At 41.0% G+C, this 22,331-nt stretch overlaps 1 protein-coding gene across 1 annotated transcript in view; it reads left to right on the plus strand.

The window, feature by feature from the left end:
* obscna (obscurin, cytoskeletal calmodulin and titin-interacting RhoGEF a) overlaps positions 1-22,331 on the plus strand; it is a 120,306-nt gene that overhangs the window by 39,992 nt on the left and 57,983 nt on the right. The window contains 18 exon segments of the mRNA XM_071202968.1: positions 3,825-4,094; positions 4,821-5,099; positions 6,569-6,826; positions 6,897-7,163; positions 8,913-9,179; positions 9,277-9,543; positions 10,211-10,477; positions 10,617-10,883; positions 11,138-11,404; positions 11,552-11,818; positions 12,066-12,332; positions 12,480-12,746; positions 13,007-13,273; positions 16,422-16,688; positions 17,440-17,706; positions 19,327-19,593; positions 19,818-20,084; positions 21,721-21,818. Of these exon segments, the coding sequence (XP_071059069.1) occupies positions 3,825-4,094; positions 4,821-5,099; positions 6,569-6,826; positions 6,897-7,163; positions 8,913-9,179; positions 9,277-9,543; positions 10,211-10,477; positions 10,617-10,883; positions 11,138-11,404; positions 11,552-11,818; positions 12,066-12,332; positions 12,480-12,746; positions 13,007-13,273; positions 16,422-16,688; positions 17,440-17,706; positions 19,327-19,593; positions 19,818-20,084; positions 21,721-21,818 (4,643 nt within the window).

The following is a 22,331-nucleotide window of genomic DNA, read 5'->3' on the forward strand; positions in this document are numbered from 1 at the left end:
TAAATCTATCTATCTATAACTATCTCTCTCTCTCTCTATAAATCTATCTATCTATCCATCTATCTATCTATCTATCTCTCAATCTATCTCTCTATCTCTCTATCTATATATCTATAAATCTATCTATCTATCCATCTATCTATCTATCTCTCAATCTATCTCTCTATCTCTCTATCTATATATCTATAAATCTATCTATCTCTCTATCTATCTATCTATCTATCAATATATCTATCTCTCTCTCTTTCTCTCTCTATCTATCTATATATCTATAAATCTATCTATCTATCTCTATCTATCTCTCTCTCTCTCTCTCTCTATCTATATATCTATAAATCTCTCTCTCTATCTACCTATCTCTCTCTCTCTATCTATATATCTATAAATCTATCTATCCATCTATCTATCTATCTATCAATATATCTATCTCTCTCTCTCTCTATCTATATATCTATCTATCTATCTATCTCTATCTATCTATCTATCTATCTATCTATCTATCTATCTATCTCTCTCTCTCTCTCTCTCTCTCTCTCTCTCTATCTATCTATATATCTATAAATCTCTCTCTCTATCTACCTATCTCTCTCTCTCTCTCTATCTATATATCTATAAATCTATCTATCTATCTCTCTCTCTATCTATCTCTATCTATCTCTCTCTCTCTCTCTCTCTCTCTCTCTCTATATATCTATAAATCTATCTATCTATCCATCTATCCATCTATCAATATATCTATCTCTCTCTCTCTCTCTATCTATCTATATCTATCTATCTATCTCTCTATCTATCTCTCTATCTATCTATCTATCTATCTATCTATATGACCCGCTGGCGATTTTTTTCAATCTTACTTCATATCGACAATTGTTAACAACAGAGGGTGCTACATAACACCCTTTCAGGAAAAGTCCCGGACTGGGAGACTTTAATATGTTGTTGAAAAAAAGTTACATACAATCAAAAAACAGCTGCGGGTAAAATGTACCCGTTGGCGGTTCTAGTGTTAAAAGAACAAGGTTTGTGTCACTTTTGTATTTATGACATGTTGAGTGATTGATTTATGACCCCCCATAAAACCTTAGTCCCGCCCCTAAATCCCTTATGCGTGACAGGTGTCAGTGCACCTGTTGTTGTGCCCCCCTAATAAACCATTGTCTTCATTCTTCATTCTTTTTATGATTTGTTTGTTTAGCTGTTTATTGTTTTATTGTCCCCGATAAAGTATTGTTCCTAAATAGGGGGGTAATACGACTTCATTGACCCTTTGACTGTGCACCTGTTGTACAGTAGTGTCCCTCCTCGTAAACCATTGTAGTCAATATTTGTTTTATGACTTGTTTGCTCACGTATTGTTGTTGTATTGCCCCCTATAACGTATTGTTCCTTAATAGTGGAGTAATAATACTTTATAGTCCCTTTGTTCTTGTTTTAGACCCTTTGTTCTTTACAACTGGTAAAGTACTTTTTCTGAATATATGTTCCTTAAGAATCCAACTCTAAAGAGGGATTGAATTAATCCAAAATGTTGTACAACCTAGACTTGACAAAGTTACTTTGGGGGTGCTACGTCCGGCAGTGCCAGGTCCTGCTCTCCTGGATTTAGCACCCCCCCCCCCCCCCCCCCAGTAGCTTTGTCCAGGATAGTCATACTGCCACCAAAGTCCTTTTTGAACATTAAAGCATGGAGACATGTCCCAGTAGAGACTATGTAGCGATACCAAAAACTCACGGTACGATAATATCGCGATTTAAAAAGTCCACGGTACGATATTTATCGCGATATTGAAAAAGAAAGAGAAAAGAAAGTGAATTTTTTTTTTACTTGAATTTTTTTTCTTTATTAAATAATAAATGTGATTTGAACAGCATTTTAGTGGATAGTAGTATTTTAAAGTGTCAACAATATAATAATCAGACCCTGCAATAGAATAAATCAAGTTTCTCTTTAGTTTTTCAAGTAACTCAACTCTAACTCACTCACTCAGCGTCATCAAGGTTATCTTTTAGGAATATGAGCATGTCCACATTTCCAGGTAGAAGCTGGGATGTTTGGGCGTTTGGAAAACACTCTCTCGCTTGGTACTGATGTTGCTGGGACAGAGAGATGCTTTGGCCATGAGTCACAGCAGTGGGTCAAACTGTGCATTGTGTCTCCACCTCTTCAACAACAATACAGTTGTTGCCAAGAAGGTGAGGCTTATTGACAGGGCGAGGTATAAACATACTGTTGGCACTTGTCAATGTCCTTTTGTGTTATCTGTTGTTTTATGTTCATGTTGTAACCTACTTGCTGCCATGTTGGACAGGTCTCCCTTGAAAAAGAGATCGATGATCTCAATGGGACCATCTGGTTAAATAAAGGTTTAAAAAAAAAAAAGATTATTTAAAAAAAAAAATATATATATATATTTTTAATTGTTTTTAAAAATCGCGGTAGATTGTCAGTCTCACGACGGTATTGAGACATTTATTTACCGCGATATTCGATATATCGTTACATCCCTAGTAGAGACACTATATAGCAGGGGTGGGGAACCTCCGGCCCCCGGGCCGTATAGCCTACGGCCCGCGAGACAATTTGGTACGGCCCTCGAGGTAATTTATAAACACACGCAAAAAAGAAAAGAAATCTAGACCGCAAAAAAATTAAACAAGCGAGTGCCTGTTTTTCCTGACCACGGTCAGGGTCCGTGAACACAACACGAGCCTAACTGTCATCACGTGGTATATGTCTCGACTGACAGGGGTGTAGTTCTGACGGAGAGCACCAGAACGTGGCTCGGCACTTCAGATAAGGAGCCGTACACATGCCGCAGTTTCTGCGTGGCTGTGTCTTTAGTTGAAAGCCCAGTGGCGATCTGTTCATCTGTCATTCTGATCATACAGTCAATAACTTTGTTGTTATTAGCATCTGGTTAGCTAGCTATGCTAACGAATATAAGAAGCTTTTTATACAACCAGTGAGGTAAAGGCACATCTTTATATGATCATTATAGTTATAAAAAAATAAGAGAATAAAGTAAACAGGTATAAAATACAGTACTATATGACAGTAAAAAAAAGTTGTTATTAATAAACAAGAATACAGTTTAAAAGGGGAGTGATTTGTAAAATATCCATAAAGAAAAAGTAAATATGCTTACAGGTCTGTTTCATATGGGTGTTGAGAGATTATCCATAGATCTCTTAATGTTGCTCTCAAAGTGCACCAGATTGATGCTTTCAACTTCAACATTTAAAAAAAATCTTCCCGGGAGGAGGTTAGGTCCCCCCCCCCACTTAAATCATGTCCACATGGATTGGAAACGAAATACATTTGCACGTCTTTCTGTGTTGGTGGTCACGCCACACCGTGCACGTGCATGCATGCGTGAGTCATGGTAAAATATCTGGATTAAGAGGTTGCTTTTTCTTTGCACAGCATGAAAGAAAGAAGAAATAAATGGGCTGTGATTTTAGTTTTTTTAAGCAGAGGTCAATAATTTGTACGGCCCTCGGAGGATGTTGAAAAAATTTAAATGGCCCTTGAGAGGAAAAAGGTTCCCCACCCCTGCTATATAGTAATGAAAATGAGCAGAATAGGCCCCTTTAAGTGCTGTAACATGCATAATGTGACTGCATTAGCTCAATGTGAAAGGAAATTAAAACATGGAAACATGTCTTGACTCTAAATACTAATATGAACCTGAACATGAGCATAGTAGGGCTCCTTCAATGGTAGGAGAACAACATCTATCATAATCACATCATTACATAATCACATGATTTTAGATGTCAATGTAACTTCCCTTCCATCCCGTCTACTTTCCTCCCGTCTCCAGCGGCAGCGTCCGTTTTCTTCGAGAAGGAGCTGGAGAGCCAGGCGGTGATGGAGGGGAAACCCGTGCTGCTGTCCTGCCAGGTGTCCAGCGCCAACGTCCCCGTCACCTGGAAGAAAGATAACGCCGTTCTGGAGGCAGACGGGCGGTACGTCGTGAAGAAGAACGGCCCCACACACACTCTGGAGATCAAGAAGCTGCTGCTGGAGGACGCAGGAGAATACTGCTGCATCTCCAGAGGAAAGAAGACCTGCGCCAAGATCATCGTGAGGGGTAGGTGGAGGGTCATTTTCAGAGTTGGACAGTTCATTTACTCAAGTACCATTTCAGGAACTAAATACTGTATACTTTGCCTACACAATGCAAATATTGTACTTTTAGGCTTTTACTGTTATTTGCACAAAAGTGCCAGAGTGTAAAATGTATATACTTAAGACATACAAATAAATAACAATAGTGCAAGACGAGATAACAGATAAAATACTGCGAGAGAAAGGTGACGCTATCGTGCAAATAAAATGCAGACATTTAACTAAATACATGTAAAATAGAGTGCAGCAAATATCTTTTTATATATTTATAATCCACTACATTTATTTTATAACTTTTATTATACTTTTTGATGTGATGACAAATGTGTAATTTGTGATATTGATTAATTGATTGAATATTTAAATTAAGATTAATAAAACCAAATATAATCGACTAATAATTGATTTTGTATAATGTAAGAAAACTTTATTAATACCGTGATTACATTCAAGCTCCTCCAGCTCCAACGTACATATTGAACAATTGGTATTAATTAATAATTACTTTTAACGTGCAATGTGCAATGCTGGTTCTGGTTATTTCTTTAACCGAATGTATCACTTTAATACCCATATATATTTTATACTAACTCATTTAACCGACAAGGCCTTCTCATCGTAATTGTTGTAAACATTTCCCATTCCACCTCTAAAGTGCAGCTGTATATAGCTCCCTCTTCCTCCTCAGAGCGCGTGCGGGTGGTCTCGGAGCTGCAGGGCATCACGGTGACGGCGGGCGAGGACGCCGTGTTCGAGTGCGACCTGACCCACGCCGATGTGAGCGAGGGGGTGTGGTGGCTGGGCCAAAGCCCCCTGCAGAGGAACGAGATGAACCAGATGACGGTTCGAGGCCGGCAGCAGCGCCTGGTGCTCACCATGACGACGCCCGACGAGACCGGCATCGTGGCGTTCGTGATCGGGGAGGAGAAGACCTCCGCACGACTGCTGGTGATTCCCAAAGCAACGGGTAAGTGCAGAGAGAAGATGGAGGGGTCATTCAGGGGAAAGGAGAACAGCAATCATTGATTTTAGCAGTGGGGAAATATATGTTGGAACAGCAAAAGATTAAAGAGTAGACTATTATTTAAAGAGACCAGCACATTATAAAATAAAATAAATCACATGGGTACACATCTGAGGTATAACAAAGTAAGTTGTAAAAGTAAATTAAACATTTTAAAGTAAGTAGCAGCCACATTATTAAAGGTGGGGTAGGTAAGTTTCAGAAACCGGCTCGAAATACACTTTTTGTTATATTCCATGGAATGCTCTTAACATCCCGATAGCAATGAATATCTGAAGTGCTTTGACAACAAATCCATAACAAAATGTCATCTGTAGAAGCTGTAATACTGTAAAAAGTACAAATGGCCTACCTGCCTGTCAGCCTTCCCTCAGGGCACAAACTTATCTCGTGCCCTCATTGGTCATGTGCGCGTTCGTGTGTGTTGGAGGAGGGGCTCTGTGAGGAAGTGGTAGATTTTCTCCGGTTGTGTATTTTCAAATTCTAGCGATCTCGAGCCGGTTTCTCAAACTTACCGACCCCACCTTTAAATAGAGTATAAAGAGAGTATATATTGCACAATGTTATTTTACAACAGTGTTGTCTTTAGATGCTGTCAGTAGTGCAAAGAAGAAAAACAGCCAGCAATAGAAATTGTAAAATAGTATATATTGAAAAAAAGAACTGATTATTGTGGTTAGGGATGCCAGCGATTATTCGATTATTCGAATATTCGCTACAGTCTCCATAATCGAATATTATTTTTAAAAATCGATTTTATTTATATATATATATATATTTTTTTATGTATTTTTTTTTTCTTTTTCTGGCTTAGTTTCAACCAAAATATATATAAATATATATATGCTAATAATAGTAATAGTATTAATAATTGTAAATGGCCATTGGTCACACCACCAGTTTGTTTTACTGTAAACTTGGAGGAAGCCTGCGTGCAGAGCAGACTGCTGCTGCAGCACGCTACACACCGACCCCGCCCCCACCCCCCCTCTCCCTCACACGTCGGTCGAATAATCGATTATTATTCGCCAGGGCTGCCGAATAATCGATTTTGATCATGGTCAGTTTCTGGCAACCCTAATTGTGGTATAGTTGTGGAAGAAATACCCACTTTTGATTTGTAAAGAAATGTGTCATTCTTAGTCGGTGAAGTATTAAAATCCTGTAAAAGATTTGAGTTACTGGGTCACAAGTAATTAAAGTTTCCGGATGATCGTAGTGATTGGTTTAACATAAGCTTCAAAAGTGTAGTGTATTGGAATAAAGATAAAGTAGTAATAGTAGTAGTATAAATGAAGTACTGTACTAAAGAATATTTAAAATTCCCTTCATTACATTCCACCACTGGAGGATGTCATTTCAGCAAAAATAATTTCCTCCGAACCAGAATTTCTAAAGCGTTTTCATTTCAGTTTTGTTCGAGGAGAAGCCCAAAGACGTCGTGATAATGGAAGGAGAGTCGGCCACTCTGTCCTGCATGATCTCTGATTTCACCTCCCCGCTCGCCTGGACGCGCAACCACATCCCGCTCAGAGACGGGGACAAGTACGAGATCCGCAAGGAGGGGAAAATCAACCTGCTGATAATCCGTGATGTGGATCCTCTGGATACCGGCACGTACTGCTGCGATACAGGAGATGACCAGAGCAGCGCCAAACTCACTGTAACAGGTAAAAACATTTAGATGGTACAAAAGATAAACATATTTGCTTGAATGTGTCTTTCTCCGCTGTTTTCCAGAGCTTCCTCCGTTCTTCCAAGAGGAATTGCAGAGTGTGGAGGCCGAGGAGGGAGGATCAGCCTCGCTGTACTGCGAGCTGTCCAAACTCGGAGTCCCGATTCAATGGTTGAAGAACAGGCTGCCGCTGAGAGGCAGCAGGAAGCACGATATCAGGCAAGATGGCTGCCTCCTGCAGCTGCACGTCAAGGATCTCCAACCTGAAGACAGCGGCAGCTACACATGTCAAGCAGGAAGTGCAGAGACCTCTGTGACGGTGACCGTGAAAGGCGAGTGCATTTGGAAATTATTTATTATTTATTTATTCCTCTGTGTAGCGATGCAGGAGGAGTCCCCGACTCAGGAAGGAGATGCGGGGAGAGCTTTGATGTCAAACACTGATGGTTTATTTAGGAGCTTCGGACTACACGGTAGAGTTGCCCCGTCAATTCTGAAGAGCCTCTCTCTCGATGGACCTTTTAACTTGTTCCGAGAGGGTAATCGACATCTTCGGGGAGATAGCCTAAACAGCTGGGGACACGGAATTACTTGCGTCTGACACTTATGGCCTCGAAGATTTCACACCTTGGAGTCCACAAGCCCCAAGAAGGAAGTGTTCCAGTGTGCCCACAACAATAAACCGTTTGTGACCGAGAGTTGCCCGGTCCTAAACGGGTAACGACAACATATGTGACCCGCTCCATCGAAGTCAGTCGGAAGTCTCAACGGCTCATTTCAAAATAAACGTGGATTTACGTAAAAAACTATTTTTGTTTTGTTTGATTTTAAACAAACAAAGTCTTGGCTTTCAGAATATGAAACTTGTATTTCCAAAATCACACGATAAATACATTCTTTAAGCTTGTAAAGGGAAGAAGACAGCTCTCTCTCACAAGCTGCTGTTCCGCAGCGCCGCCCCCCCTCCCTCCGCTGACATTATGAATGTAAGCGTAGAGTAATCATAGATAACACGGCAGGGTCCGTTACAGTTTGTTTTCATCTGATTTAAATTAAACAAAGTCTTGGCTTTCAGAATATTAAACTTGTTTCGGCAAATTCAGATGATAAATACAGCTTTGAAGCTTCGGCATAATTACAAGCGGAGAACGGAGTAACTTGACGTCACGGCAGGCAGAACAACAGCCGGGGTTTCTCGTGAGGGTTTTCCCCGGGAGACAAACACAAACGCAAAATTACACACACACACACACACACACACACACACACACACACACACACACTCACGAGCTTCCCCTCCAAATGAAAATATCTTCCCTCCGTAGTATTTTGATCATTTGCTAACAACCAATCAGATCGATGGATTCCAGAGAAGAGAACACTTTGAAGGCCTTTTTCTCAAAATGATGACTCGGTGACAGTCGTTATATAATGTGACATATTTTGCTTAATATTTGGAGTAGAACAACAACCCTGATATCATTAGAAAGCTAGGAATCTCCTCTTTCCAACAGTGCATACAACTCAAAATGTGTCTTCGGGTCAATGCGACTGATTTCGATGGAGCAGGTCACATTTGGCCGGAGCAGCCCCTTCCTTAAGGGAGATCACAGACGCCAGGGTTGGTCATAAACGTCGAAGGGCAAAAGGTGGATATCGAGGAGAATTATTCCCGAACAATAATTACTGCAAATGTCACTTTATCCGAATCTCAGTCGGTAGACATCAATGATACTTCCTCTGGTCGTGTGAACATTCGGGAATTCGATTGAAGTCACCGACAGAAGTCACCCGGACTGAATGAATGAAATGATTTCCTTTTGTTGCCAGTGCACGAAAAAAGAAATGAACACGCTTGATTTGGACGACACGGCACTATTATCTTGCACTGTTATTTATTTCTATCCTTAAAAGGGATCATTTGAGACTCGTTAAACGTAAACTCATAAGGTCTGATGTCTGATTTATTTTTCGTACGAAGGCATGTGAGGCCAGAACACAGACCCTTCCACTTTCCCAAATCACTTCCCAATGGATACGATGTTAAACTTAAATGCTTGTTGTTTGATTTTGTTCTCCAGAGCTGCCTCCGTTCTTCACGAAAGAATTAAAGCGTGCGGAAGCCGAGGAGGGAGGATCAGCCTCTCTGTGTTGCGAGCTGTCTAAACCTGGAGTGTCGGTGCAATGGAAGAAGAACAGGCTGCCACTGAGAGCTAACAGGAAGTACGAGATAAAACAAGATGGCTGCCTCCTGCAGCTGCACATCAAGGATCTCAAACCTGAAGACAGCGGCAGCTACTCGTGTGAAGCAGGAAGTGCAGAGACCTCTGCGACTGTGACAGTGAAAGGTGGGGATGTTTGGAAATATATGATTCATTATAATATATTTTATTACAATAAGTACAATTTCACTTCATTAGTCTGTTACCTTCATATCTTTCCCAGAGCTACCACCATTTTTCCAAGAAGACCTTCAGAATATAAAGGCTGAGGAGGGAGGATCAGCCTCTCTGAGTTGCGAGCTGTCTAAACCTGGAGTGTCGGTGCAATGGAAGAAGAACAGGCTGCCTCTGAGAGCTAACAGGAAGTATGAAATAAAACAAGATGGCTGCCTTCTTCAGCTCCTTATTACAGAGCTTTCGACTGAAGACAGCGGCAGCTACTCATGTCAAACAGGAAGTGCGGAGACAACTGCGACAGTGACGGTGAAAGGTGTGCGCATTGGGACATTTTTAAGTGTTTTAATGTATCATCAAGCTCTTAAAGGTGGGGTAAGTAATTTTGGAGAAACCAGCTCGAGTGCGCTAGAATTTGAAAATACACAGCAGGAAGAAATCTGCCACTTCCTCACAGAGCCCCTCCTCCAACACACACAACGCGCACATGACCAATGAGGGCACGAGATGGCGCTACCTGTCTCACTCTTTTCCGGCCTCCAGTTTTTCCTGCTGGAGCCCGCCGCTTAAAGGTGGCGGGCGCGGACCGGTCATAGAGCCCATCGTATTAAAGGTGGTTAATTTCACCTGTAAAATCCATAGATTTAGGAGGTCCCCTAGTGGCCGTTAGCTGTACAAAGAAAATGGGGGAAAAAGTCGCGGCTTATAGTCCGAAAAGTACGGTAATGTATTCATTGCTATCGGGATGTTAAGAGCATTCCATGGAATATAACAAAAAGTGTATCTCGAGCCGGTTTCTCAAACTTACCTACCCCACCTTTAATCATAGTAAAAATATATTCTCAACCTGCTCTAGAGTTCCTCATTTATTACAAATATGTGTCTGCATCTTATCCTTAAGTTGATAATGTCTTAAATGTAATTTCTGTCCTGGTGAGACACCCCTCTGTGCTACTCCCTAAATGTTCTTCTATTTTTCACAGAGATTCCAGTATTTTTCAAAGAAGATTTACAGAATATAAAAGCAGAGGAGGGAGGATCAGCCTCTCTGTGTTGTGAGCTGTCTAAACCTGGAGTGTCAGTGCAATGGAAGAAGAACAGGCTGCCTCTGAGAGCCGGCACAAAGTATGAAATAAAACAAGATGGCTGCCTTCTTCAGCTCCTTATTACAGAGCTTTCGACTGAGGACAGTGGCAGCTACTCATGTCAAGCAGGAAGTGCAGAGACCTCTGCGACAGTGAGAGTAAAAGGTGTGTGCATTCGGATAATTCTGACTTTATTAGCGCATTGTTGTCTTAAAACTGCATGCATTTTACTAAGTAACGTATCTCTCGTATCAATCCGGTTCACATCACTGTCCCTTTCTGTTTTTTCTTGCCGATATACCAGAGCTCCCTCCATTCTTTAAGGAAGACTTAAAAAGCGTGGAAGCTGAGGAGGGAGGATCAGCCTCTCTGTGTTGTGAGCTGTCTAAACCTGGAGTGTCGGTGCAATGGAAGAAGAACAGGCTGCCACTGAGAGCTAACAGGAAGTACGAGATGAAACAAGATGGCTGCCTCCTCCAGCTGCACGTCAAGGATCTCAAACCTGAAGACAGCGGCGGCTACTCGTGTGAAGCAGGAAGTGCAGAGACCTCTGCAGCTGTGACAGTGAAAGGTGAATTCAGTTTACAGTTTGCATTGTCTGCTCTGCGTGCATGAGCAAGGGGTGCTTTCTCAATATTGTCTGAAGTTTCAGGAATGTGTTATATTGCCATTATTGCAATTCCACCATCTACATTAAAAGTTAGTCGGAAGCTTTGAAAATATATTCATTACCAGAGTGTTATGTTTGTTAGGTCTCAAGCATTTTGTATTCCACTTGAGATTGAAAACGGCTTTTTTTTCAAATCCATACACATTTTTTTGCAGAGCTCCCACCATTCTTCAAGGAAGACTTAGAAAGTGTGGAGGCTGAGGAGGAAGGTACAGCTCTACTGTGTTGTGAGCTGTCTAAACCTGGAGTGTCGGTCCAATGGAAGAAGAACAGGCTGCCACTGAGAGCTAACAGGAAGTACGAGATGAAACAAGATGGCTGCCTCCTGCAGCTTCACATCAAGGATCTCAAACCTGAAGACAGCGGCAGCTACTCGTGTGAAGCAGGAAGTGCAGATACCTCTGCGACTGTGACGGTAAAAGGTTTGTGCATTTGGATAATTCATACTTTATTGGAACATTTTATCTTTAAACTTTATGCATTTTATGCATAAAGTTTTCTTGTACTTCTTTAGATTACCTGGTTGCAATCACATTCATCAATCTGTTTTTCCTTGTTGTTTTTCCCAGAGCTCCCTCCATTCTTTGAGAAAGACTTAGAAAGTGTTGAAGCTGAGGAGGAAGGATCAGCCTCTCTGTGTTGTGAGCTGTCTAAACCTGGAGTGTCAGTCCAATGGAAGAAGAACAGGCTGCCTCTGAGAGCTAACAGGAAGTACGAGATGAAACAAGATGGCTGCCTCCTCCAGCTGCACATCCAGGATCTGAAACCTGAAGACAGCGGCAGCTACTCGTGTGAAGCAGGAAGTGCAGAGACCTCTGCGACAGTGACAGTGAAAGGTGTGTGCAATTGGCAATAAGACATTCTGTATCATGCATGCATTCAATACAATACCAAAACTTAAAGTATTCATTATTGTCTAAACTCTCCGGTGAGCTGCTGGCATAACAGTCCCATCCATCTGCATTTTAAGTATTCAGACAGCTTTCGAAACTGTATGTATGATCGAAGACAACTTGGTCCCTTTTCATTTTGTTTTCATTCACGTTCCCATTAAACTAACGTTTTTCAAACCCTTTTTTCCAGAGCTTCCACCATTCTTCCAAGAAGAGTTGCAAAGTGTGGAGGCTGAGGAGGGAGGATCAGCCTCTCTCTGTTGTGAGCTGTCTAAACCTGGAGTGTCAGTCCAATGGAAGAAGAACAGGCTGCCTCTGAGAGCTAACAGGAAGTACGAGATGAAACAAGATGGCTGCCTCCTGCAGCTTCACATCAAGGATGTCAAACCTGAAGACGGCGGCAGCTACTCGTGTGAAGCAGGAAGTGCAGAGACCTCTGCTACTGTGACAGTGAAAGGTTTGTGCATTTGGATAATTCATTCTTTATTAGAACATTTTAGTTTTAAACTTCATGCATTTTATGCATAAAGGTTTCCTGTACTTCTTTAGATTACCTGGTTCCAATCACATTTACCTTTCTGTTTGTCCTTGTTGATTTTCCCAGATCTCCCTCCATTCTTTGAGAAAGACTTAGAAAGTGTTGAAGCTGAGGAGGAAGGTACAGCTATACTTTGTTGTGAGCTTTCCAAACCTGGAGTGTCGGTGCAATGGAAGAAGAACAAGCTGCCACTGAGAGCTAACGGGAAGTACGAGATGAAACAAGATGGCTGCCTCCTCCAGCTGAACATCAAGGATCTGAAACCTGAAGACAGCGGCAGCTACTCGTGTGAAGCAGGAAGTGCAGAGACCTCTGCAGCTGTGACAGTGAAAGGTGAATTCAGTTTACAGTTTGCATTGTCTGCTCTGCGTGCATGAGCAAGGGGTGCTTTCTCAATATTGTCTGAAGTTTCAGGAATGTGTTATATTGCCATTATTGCAATTCCACCATCTACATTAAAAGTTAGTCGGAAGCTTTGAAAATATATTCATTACCAGAGTAAAGTGTTATGTTTGTTAGGTCTCAAGCTTTTTCTGTATTCCACTTGAGATTGAAAATGGCTTTTTTTCAAATCCATACACATTTTTTTGCAGAGATTCCACCATTCTTCAAGGAAGATTTAGAAAGTGTGGAGGCTGAGGAGGAAGGTACAGCTCTACTGTGTTGTGAGCTGTCTAAACCTGGAGTGTCGGTGCAATGGAAGAAGAACAGGCTGCCACTGAGAGCTAACAGGAAGTACGAGATGAAACAAGATGGCTGCCTCCTCCAGCTGCACATCCAGGATCTCAAACCTGAAGACAGCGGGAGCTACTCGTGTGAAGCAGGAAGTTCAGAGACCTCTGCTACTGTGACAGTGAAAGGTTTGTGCATTTGGCAAAATACATTCTGTATCATGCATGCATTCAATACAATACCCAGTCTCACGGCATTTCGTGTTCACCATCACGATTTGCCCCTTTTTTTCGTGTTGCACAGCACGATTTTAAAAGCAATGTATTTCTACTGGTAACGTGTTTCGTGCCTGCAGGCTGCAGCACGTCTTTTTCTCCGGTCGGGTCGTGGAAGACCGGAAGCTGTGTGGTTCATAAAAACATGTTCTTACTCAATATCAAGCCACAGTTATTGCTTTTATTTTAAATCGTATAATTTCGGACTTTTGTTGCTGTGAGGAAAATAAATGGGGCTCAGAGCCTCAGGATACTGAAATCTGTATTTTTAAATCTTTTTTTCCTTCTAATTTGTTATTCTTTTCAAAATAACACACTGTTATTTACTCACCAATAACACTCAATTATCCTTGCTTTTATTTATTGGTTTAATTCCATAATCTCGGGCTTTTTCGGCGTCCGTCAGGAACTGAATTTCAAAATAAATATAACCGGAAACAGACGTAGGCATTTCGAGCGATTACCCAAGATCCTCAGCTATGGTTTTAAGCTCGCTGATTGGATGTGTTAGCCGCAATGCATGCTGGGATTTGGTGTTTATATTATATGATATCCGGAAAACATTTTAAAAGTATAAAATAATACTTAATTCCGAGTGCTCTTGCTTTTCTCTTTGAAAGTCATCACATAACGGCATTACATACTACAGATATGCCGTAGTTCTTTATTTATAGCGCCCTGATGAGAAGACCTTTGGAAAAACTGGAAGAAATGGCGCCGAAACTGAATACTTGACGTGGATCATAAATATATCAACAATTAAACAACATCTTCAATTTCTCTTCACACAATACGTCTCCTTGCAGTATCAACACTAATTCGGCTGACTTTTACATTTGATCTAATTCATAGATAGTTTATATTTACACCATAACGGTGCACAGCTGAGAGAAAAGGACTGTAGTTTTCAAAGATATTACTGATTTTCTTTGAATGTAAGAATGTAAATACTGAGTCTGAAATAGTATAGCAATATTCTATAAAATGATGTGAAAGCATGCATAAAACTACACATCTTCAGATGTTGTACATACACACTAATAATACAAAGTTATTATGGCTGTGTGCACCTCGTGTGCACCTCCTAGTGGTTAAAGCACGTTATTGAATTATTGTTTTTATGTGTTATATTTGATTAAAAAAATATTAAGAGTACATACTTTCATAGGGGGAAAGTATAAATATAGAAATATAGAATATAAAAAATCAAGAAGATACTATAAGTGATCTCTACAATAAAACAGTTTAGTGCAGGATGTACACAGATATTAATAGGAGGAGGTGCAAAACAGAAAAACGGATTAACCTTTATTTAAACATTAAATATTAAATATTAAGCCTGACAAAGTAATTAACGTCTAATATATTGCTTTCCTGCAATGTTAACTATGTTGAAGCACTTATTTTAACTGATATTATACACATTAATTATACTCTTATGTATGTAGATAGAATAAGAAATGTGCAGAATATGACAGTTTAATGGTGGAGGTACACACATATTGATAGATGTCTTGTACTGCACTGTTGAGGAACCTGTGACCCAAATGTTTCATTCATTGCATAACTACACCGTAGTTGTGTATATGATATGTCAATAAACCTTTAAAATCTTGAAGGGGATGTGCAAAATAGCCATAATATACAGTCTTTAATTGACTATTAGTAGAGAATAACGAGTAATGAATATACTTTATTACTCGTTTCCATTCATGTCAATTGCAGATACATGTTTAGTCTTCTCAAGCACCAACTATCAAATATCTCTCCTGGTTGTTGGCACTTGACAATCACCTTTCCTGAATTTTACTCAGGTGTAACTAAAGTCTGATTTAAGGGTTGTTTATATTTCACATCATTAATCAGAATCTGCAAAGTAACTCAAATAAATGCAGTGGAGTAAAAATACCAGGTTAACCTCTGAACTGTCGTGGAGTAGAATTACAAAGTAACAATGAGCTTTCATGTGGGTATATTAATGCTATATATTAATGCTGCGCATTATGGACACAAGCGATTTTCACTCATTTATTAATTATATGTTTTACATTTGATAACACCAATGTGTTTAATACTGGCAACTTCTAATTGTGGGAAAAACGAAAACGTTCAGTAGAGACGTCCCATAGAACATTTTGCGAAACACAATAGCCAGCATGTGTAGTTCTGGAGGGGCGTTCGATTCCAGTTTTGGATAATCTGGCGTGGTTTCGTTCCATTTCACACAGCTGTTTGACGCTCTGCGTAACCTTACGGGGACTGTAGTCCTAAACGATAGCTGGGGATTATGGGTAGTGTAGTGTCTTCGGCCATCCTAAACTCAGAAATGTTGACAATCGCAATGATGCTCGAAATGTCCCTTATAGGCCTACGTCTGTTTCCGGTTATTTTTATTTTGAAATTCAGTTCCTGACGAACACCAAAAAAGCCCGAGATTATGAAATTAATCCAATAAATAAAAGCAAGGATAATTGAGTGTTATTGGTGAGTAAATAACAGTGTGTTATTTTGAAAAGAATAACAAATTAGAAGGAAACAAATATTTAAAAATACAGATTTCAGTATCCTGAGGCTCTGAGCCCCATTTATTTTCCTCACAGCAACAAAAGTCCGAAATTATACGATTTAAAATAAAAGCAATAACTGTGGCTTGATATTGAGTAAGAACACGTTTTTATGAACCACACAGCTTCCGGTCTTCCACGACCCGACCGGAGAAAAAGACGTGCTGCAGCCTGCAGGCACGAAACACGTTACCAGTAGAAATACATTGCTTTTAAAATCGTGCTGTGCAACACGAAAAAAAGGGGCAAATCGTGATTGTGAACACAAATCAATAGATTAAAAATCGTGTTGGTGAACACGAAATGCCGTGAGACTGGGTTGCAATACAATACCAAAACTAAAAGTACTTTTTAAGCATCTATAGTTTCTGGTGAGCTGCTATTGTTACAGTCACAACCATCCATTGTATTGTATGTACAAAAAAAACTTGCTCCCCTTTCATTTGAGCATTTTCCCATTACACTAAAGTGTTTCCAATCCTTACCTGGTTTTCCAGAGCTCCCACCATTCTTCAAGGAAGAGTTGCAAAGTGTGGAGGCTGAGGAGGGAGGATCAGCCTCTCTGTGTTGTGAGCTGTCTAAACCTGGAGTGTCGGTGCAATGGAAGAAGAACAGGCTGCCTCTGAGAGCTAACAGGAAGTACGAGATGAAACAAGATGGCTGCCTCCTGCAGCTGCACATCAAGGATCTCAAACCTGAAGACAGCGGCAGCTACTCGTGTGAAGCAGGAAGTGCAGAGACCTCTGCGACTGTGACAGTGACAGGTTTGTACAATTGGCAATAAGACATTCTGTATCATGCATGCATTCAATACAATACCAAAACTAGAAGTATTCATTATTGTCTAAACTCTCCGGTGAGCTGCTGGCATAACAGTCCCATCCATCTGCATTTTAAGTATTCAGACAGCCTTTGATACTAGCTTTTCTTTTCAAAATATTTTTATTAATTTCTTGTTCAAGACAGAAATCCCACAAATTGGCCAAAGCAGTGTCACAATGCAAACATGTAGCATTACATAGAAAACATGAAGACATTTTATAGTAAAACAAAAACAAAAATACACCATCAGCAAAGAATTGTGAACGAATAATTATGCCGGAGATGGCCCATCCCTCCCCATCCCTCCCCGTTCCAGTGGATGATCAAACTAATTATATAGCACATTGTCCAGAGTAGAGAATATAATTACTATATGTTGTTATATATTAAAATGGAGTCGCACTGTTTTCATGTCAAGGGCCAAGAAACCACATCAAGCTACTTTGGTCTTATTAAAGTAAGCCAAGAAGGGACCCCAGGTCTTATAGAATTTCTCATCAGAGCCTCTGATTGAGAAGCGCAGCTTCTCTAAGTTAAGGCAGGACATTATGTCCCGAAGCCATTGATTGCATGTGGGCGGGGCGATACTAGCTTTTGATACTGTATGTATGATCGAAGACAACTTGGTCCCTTTTCATTTTGTTTTCATTCACGTTCCCATTAAACTAACGTTTTTCAAACCCTTTTTTCCAGAGCTTCCACCATTCTTCCAAGAATTGTTGCAAAGTGTGGAAGCTGAGGAGGGAGGATCAGCCTCTCTCTGTTGTGATCTGTCTAAACCTGGAGTGTCGGTGCAATGGAAGAAGAACAGGCTGCCACTGAGAGCTAACAGGAAGTACGAGATGAAACAAGATGGCTGCCTCCTCCAGCTGCACATCAAGGATCTGAAACCTGAAGACAGCGGCAGCTACTCGTGTGAAGCAGGAAGTGCAGAGACCTCTGCTACTGTGACGGTGAAAGGTGTGTGCAATTGGATGATTCATTCTTTATTAGAACATTTTAGTTTTAAACTTTATGCATTTTATACATAAAGTTTTCTTGTACTTCTTTAAGGGTGCGTTCACACCTGCCTTGTTTAGTCCGGTTGAATCGAACCCTGGTGCGTTTAGCCGCTTGGTGCGGTTCATTTGGGTCGGTGTGAACGCAGTCCGAGACCTCTGAAGTGAACTAAACAACCGGACTCTGGTCCGCTAAAATAGGTGGTCTCGGAGCGCTTGCTTGCGAACTCTGGAGCGGTGTGAACGCAGTCCGCACCAAAACATAGGAAGCGCAGTATGTACGTGTCACAAGAACGCGGATATCTTCAAAAATCTTTCGCGAAAGAGTCTTTCAAGACATCCGCGGTTGTTTAGTTAAAGAGTGAAGCAGAATGAAGAGTTGAACAGTGTCGTGTAAAGTAAACATTCTCCGTCAGCTACATAAAAGTAAGAACACCTGTCGTCGGTGAAACGCCCCTCCTCTGCAGAACGTCTCTCATGGATAAACAGGAAAAGAACTGATCAGGAGCCCGACGTGAAGCGGAGGGATCTAGATCGGCATGAAGGTGTTCTTTTCCCCATAATGACCGCGCTGCTGCACATTATGCCGCTTATCACACGGCCACATTCCCAACAAAGTAACGACATGACTACCAATATTAATTAAAATGCTTTTGTGGATTTAGAAAATAATTTTATTGATTTAAAAAATAGTTGTATGTATTTAAATGTACATGCATCCGCTAAGAAAAATAGTCCGTTGTTACTGTTTGAACTAACGTAGCAACGGCAGCAACTGCTTCGATAGCGTTTTTGAGGAGCTTTTTGATTACAGATTTGAAAAAATCGTTGCTTGCTTTAAAAGTAGCTCAACTCATTATATCAAACCTTGGGAAGTATCTAGATATCCCTGCCCTGATGCCAAAGGAACTGGCAACTGAATATGTGTCGCCGTCTGACCTATGTCTGGACCGCTGCGTAAAAAGGAGGGTTTCTGCCCCGTTACTTCTCCGCTGTTTTCTTGTCGCTCTCGTCTTGTCAGTTAGAAAAGCCAAACTGTAGACAGTTCAATCGAACGGACTTCTTTGTGCAGATGTGAGCGTCCTTAACAACGGTCAATAAATCCTTGACAGCGGTCTGTCAGTTCTGGATTAAAAACGTGTCACGTGTTTTGAATTGACCAATCAGAATCGAGTATTCAACAAAGCCATGTCATAATGTTTTTTAACGGACGTTGTTTGATTATATAATCATATGTCTGTTGATCTCCAGACTAACAGCAGCATGAGAATAACCTTCCGAAAGTGCCGATGCTCCATGGCGGAGGCTTCGCTAGAAATTGCCGGGATTTGCGTTTGTACCCCCTTAATGTCTGACCAATGGGTGAACAGCATTTCCGTGCACATGACTTGTGTTTAAAGTTTATAGTCCCTTTGAGTTTTTGCCAGTGTGAACGCAAACCGAACCTTCTGAAAAATGAAACAATGTAACAAACTGTGGTCTGGTACGCACCAGAGAGCGGACTATTAGGTGTGAACACACCCTTAGATTACCTGGTTCCAATCACATTCATCAATCTGTTTTTCCTTGTTGATTTTCCCAGAGCTCCCTCCATTCTTTGAGAAAGACTTAGAAAGTGTTGAAGCTGAGGAGGAAGGATCAGCCTCTCTGTGTTGTGAGCTGTCTAAACCTGGAGTGTCGGTGCAATGGAAGAAGAACAGGCTGCCTCTGAGAGCTAACAGGAAGTACGAGATGAAACAAGATGGCTGCCTCCTGCAGCTGCACATCCAGGATCTGAAACCTGAAGACAGCGGCAGCTACTCGTGTCAAGCAGGAAGTGCAGAGACCTCTGCGACTGTGACAGTGAAAGGTTTGTGCAATTGGCAATAAGACATTCTGTGTCATGCATGCATTCAATAAAATACCAAAACTAGAAGTATTTTTTTAGCCTCTGCAGTAGACTTTCAAGTGAGCTGCTTGTGTTAAAGTCGCAACCATCCATTCTACTGTATGTACAAAGACAACTTGCTCCCCTTTAATTTGAGCATTTCCCCATTACACTAAAGTGTTTCCAATCCTTACCTGTTCTTCCAGAGCTCCCACCATTCTTCCAAGAAGAGTTGCAAAGCACAGAGGCTGAGGAGGAAGGATCAGCCTCTCTGTGTTGTGAGCTGTCTAAACCTGGAGTGTCGGTGCAATGGAAGAAGAACAGGCTGCCTCTGAGAGCTAACAGGAAGTACGAGATGAAACAAGATGGCTGCCTCCTCCAGCTGCACATCAAGGATCTGAAACCTGAAGACAGCGGCAGCTACTCATGTCAAACAGGAAGTGCAGAGACCTCTGCTACTGTGACAGTGACAGGTTTGTACAATTGGCAATACGACATTCTGTATCATGCATGCATTCAATAAAATACCAAACTAAAAGTACTTTTTAAGCATCTAGACCAGGGGTGCCCAACCAGTCGATCGCGAGATGTGTCTAAAAATAGAACAACAATATTCTGTTTTATCGTTAATGTCCTATAACATAATCTTCCCGTGCCAGAATAATGCACTTGAACGCATCAAAGCTTTGTGATTGGCCGGCTAGACCCCATGTGTCGGGGCGTGGCTGGTGGGCAGTGGGCACTATTTCGCTGACGTTGTCCGTGTCAACCATGGATGTATAATAAGGTGTCAACAGGAGTGACAGTCTGCACACAAACAAGACCGCAATTATGGCAGAAGCAAAAAAAGCCCAAACTATATAATTTTCACTCCGAGTGGGAGGGTGATTATTTTTGTATCTATTCCAATTCAAAGTCCATCTGTCTCATCTGCAATGCGAGCGTGGCTTTATCGAAGAAGGGTAATTTAGGAGCGGCATTTCAAAACAGTGCTCAAACGATACGAGACGGAATTCCATCCTAATTCTGCCCTACGCTCCAAAAGGGGAGGGGCCTGAAAGGACAGCTACATGCACAGCAGTCCATTTCCACCAGGCCCAACAAGAGCAAGGTTGCTACCAGAGCATCTTATCGTGTCAGTCACGTTCTTGCGAAACACATGAAGTCTTTCAAAGACGGCGAAGTTGTGAAAGAAGCTTTCCTGGAGGCTGCCGACTCGCTTTTGGGGGACAGTGAAAATAACAGAAGCATTTCAACAGGTTTTTGATATAATAAAAACTCAAGTTAGATACCGTTATTAATCAGCTGTAGGTTTTAGTTTGTTTGAACTTATTCATTATAATTATTGTACAAAATGGTATAAGAATGCAAACTTAAATTGATTATAGTCTATTATCAATTCAGGTTAAGAAACTAGTGTTGCTTGCATCCTATTTTTAAAGGCATTTCTTTTTATACTCGTCTAAAACGCAACAAAAAAAGGGTTTGATTCTATTAATTTTGTCTTTTTTATTGCACGTTAGCAGCAGATTCCTGAGTAGCTTCAGATCTGAGTTGTCTTATTAGTAAGCCTCATTTATACTTTTGTAGCAACACTATTTTATATGATGGCAAAGAAAGGGTTCAGTCTTTTCTTTTGTTCCTGTGTCACATGTGGCAGCACTGTTCAATGTTTCTTAAACATTACCCACTGTAGTGACGTGAGAATAAACTCCAACTCCGTATCAACAACACTGTTGTGTAACTTCAGTTAAATACTTGTATGTGTGGATTAGAAAGAGGTAAGATAAAGGATCTGCAGTATTTTATGAAGTATTAATCGTACAAAGGTCAGTTTTATACAAGTAGAAGTGTGTATTTACCTGGCAGTAGGCTGTCAGTAATGGCTACGCCTCTCTATTTGAACTGGTCGATCTCGGCAGACTGGCAACTTTAAAAGTAGCTCTCGGTTCAAAAAAGGTTGGGCACCCCTGATCTAGAGTTTCTGGTGAGCTGCTAGTGTTACACAACCATCCATTGTATTGTATGTACAAAGACAACTTGCTCCCCTTTCATTTGAGCATTTTCCCTTTACACTAAAGTGTTTCCAATCCTTACCTGTTCTTCCAGAGCTCCCACCATTCTTCCAAGAAGAGTTGCAAAGCACAGAGGCTGAGGAGGGAGGATCAGCCTCTCTGTGTTGTGAGCTGTCTAAACCTGGAGTGTCGGTGCAATGGAAGAAGAACAGGCTGCCACTGAGAGCTAACAGGAAGTACGAGATGAAACAAGATGGCTGCCTCCTGCAGCTGCACATCAAGGATCTGAAACCTGAAGACAGCGGCAGCTACTCGTGTGAAGCAGGAAGTGCAGAGACCTCTGCTACTGTGACAGTGAAAGGTGAGTGCGTCTTAATATCTAATTAGTAAGAGTGCATCTGCAAACAAAAATGAATGGTTCTGTGTTTATGTACCTCAGTTTTGGGGGTTACGGTTATTTCTTAAGTTAAGACATTCACATACTGGCATATTGTCTATAAGAAAAAAAGTTTGTCTTGTAAATGTTGTGAACAATTTTTACAAAGACAGCCTTTAGCGCTTCAGTCTATACCGTATGAATACATGTACCTTTACAACCTTCATTTCTCTCTCAAACCACCGCCACACACCAACAAGTTGCCAACCAATTATGTTTTGCAATCTCTTGTCTAGCTCTAGAACCAACTCCACCAAAGGTAGAGCCTC

This window comes from Pseudochaenichthys georgianus, chromosome 4, assembly GCF_902827115.2.
Source record: "Pseudochaenichthys georgianus chromosome 4, fPseGeo1.2, whole genome shotgun sequence".
NCBI lineage: Eukaryota > Metazoa > Chordata > Actinopteri > Perciformes > Channichthyidae > Pseudochaenichthys > Pseudochaenichthys georgianus.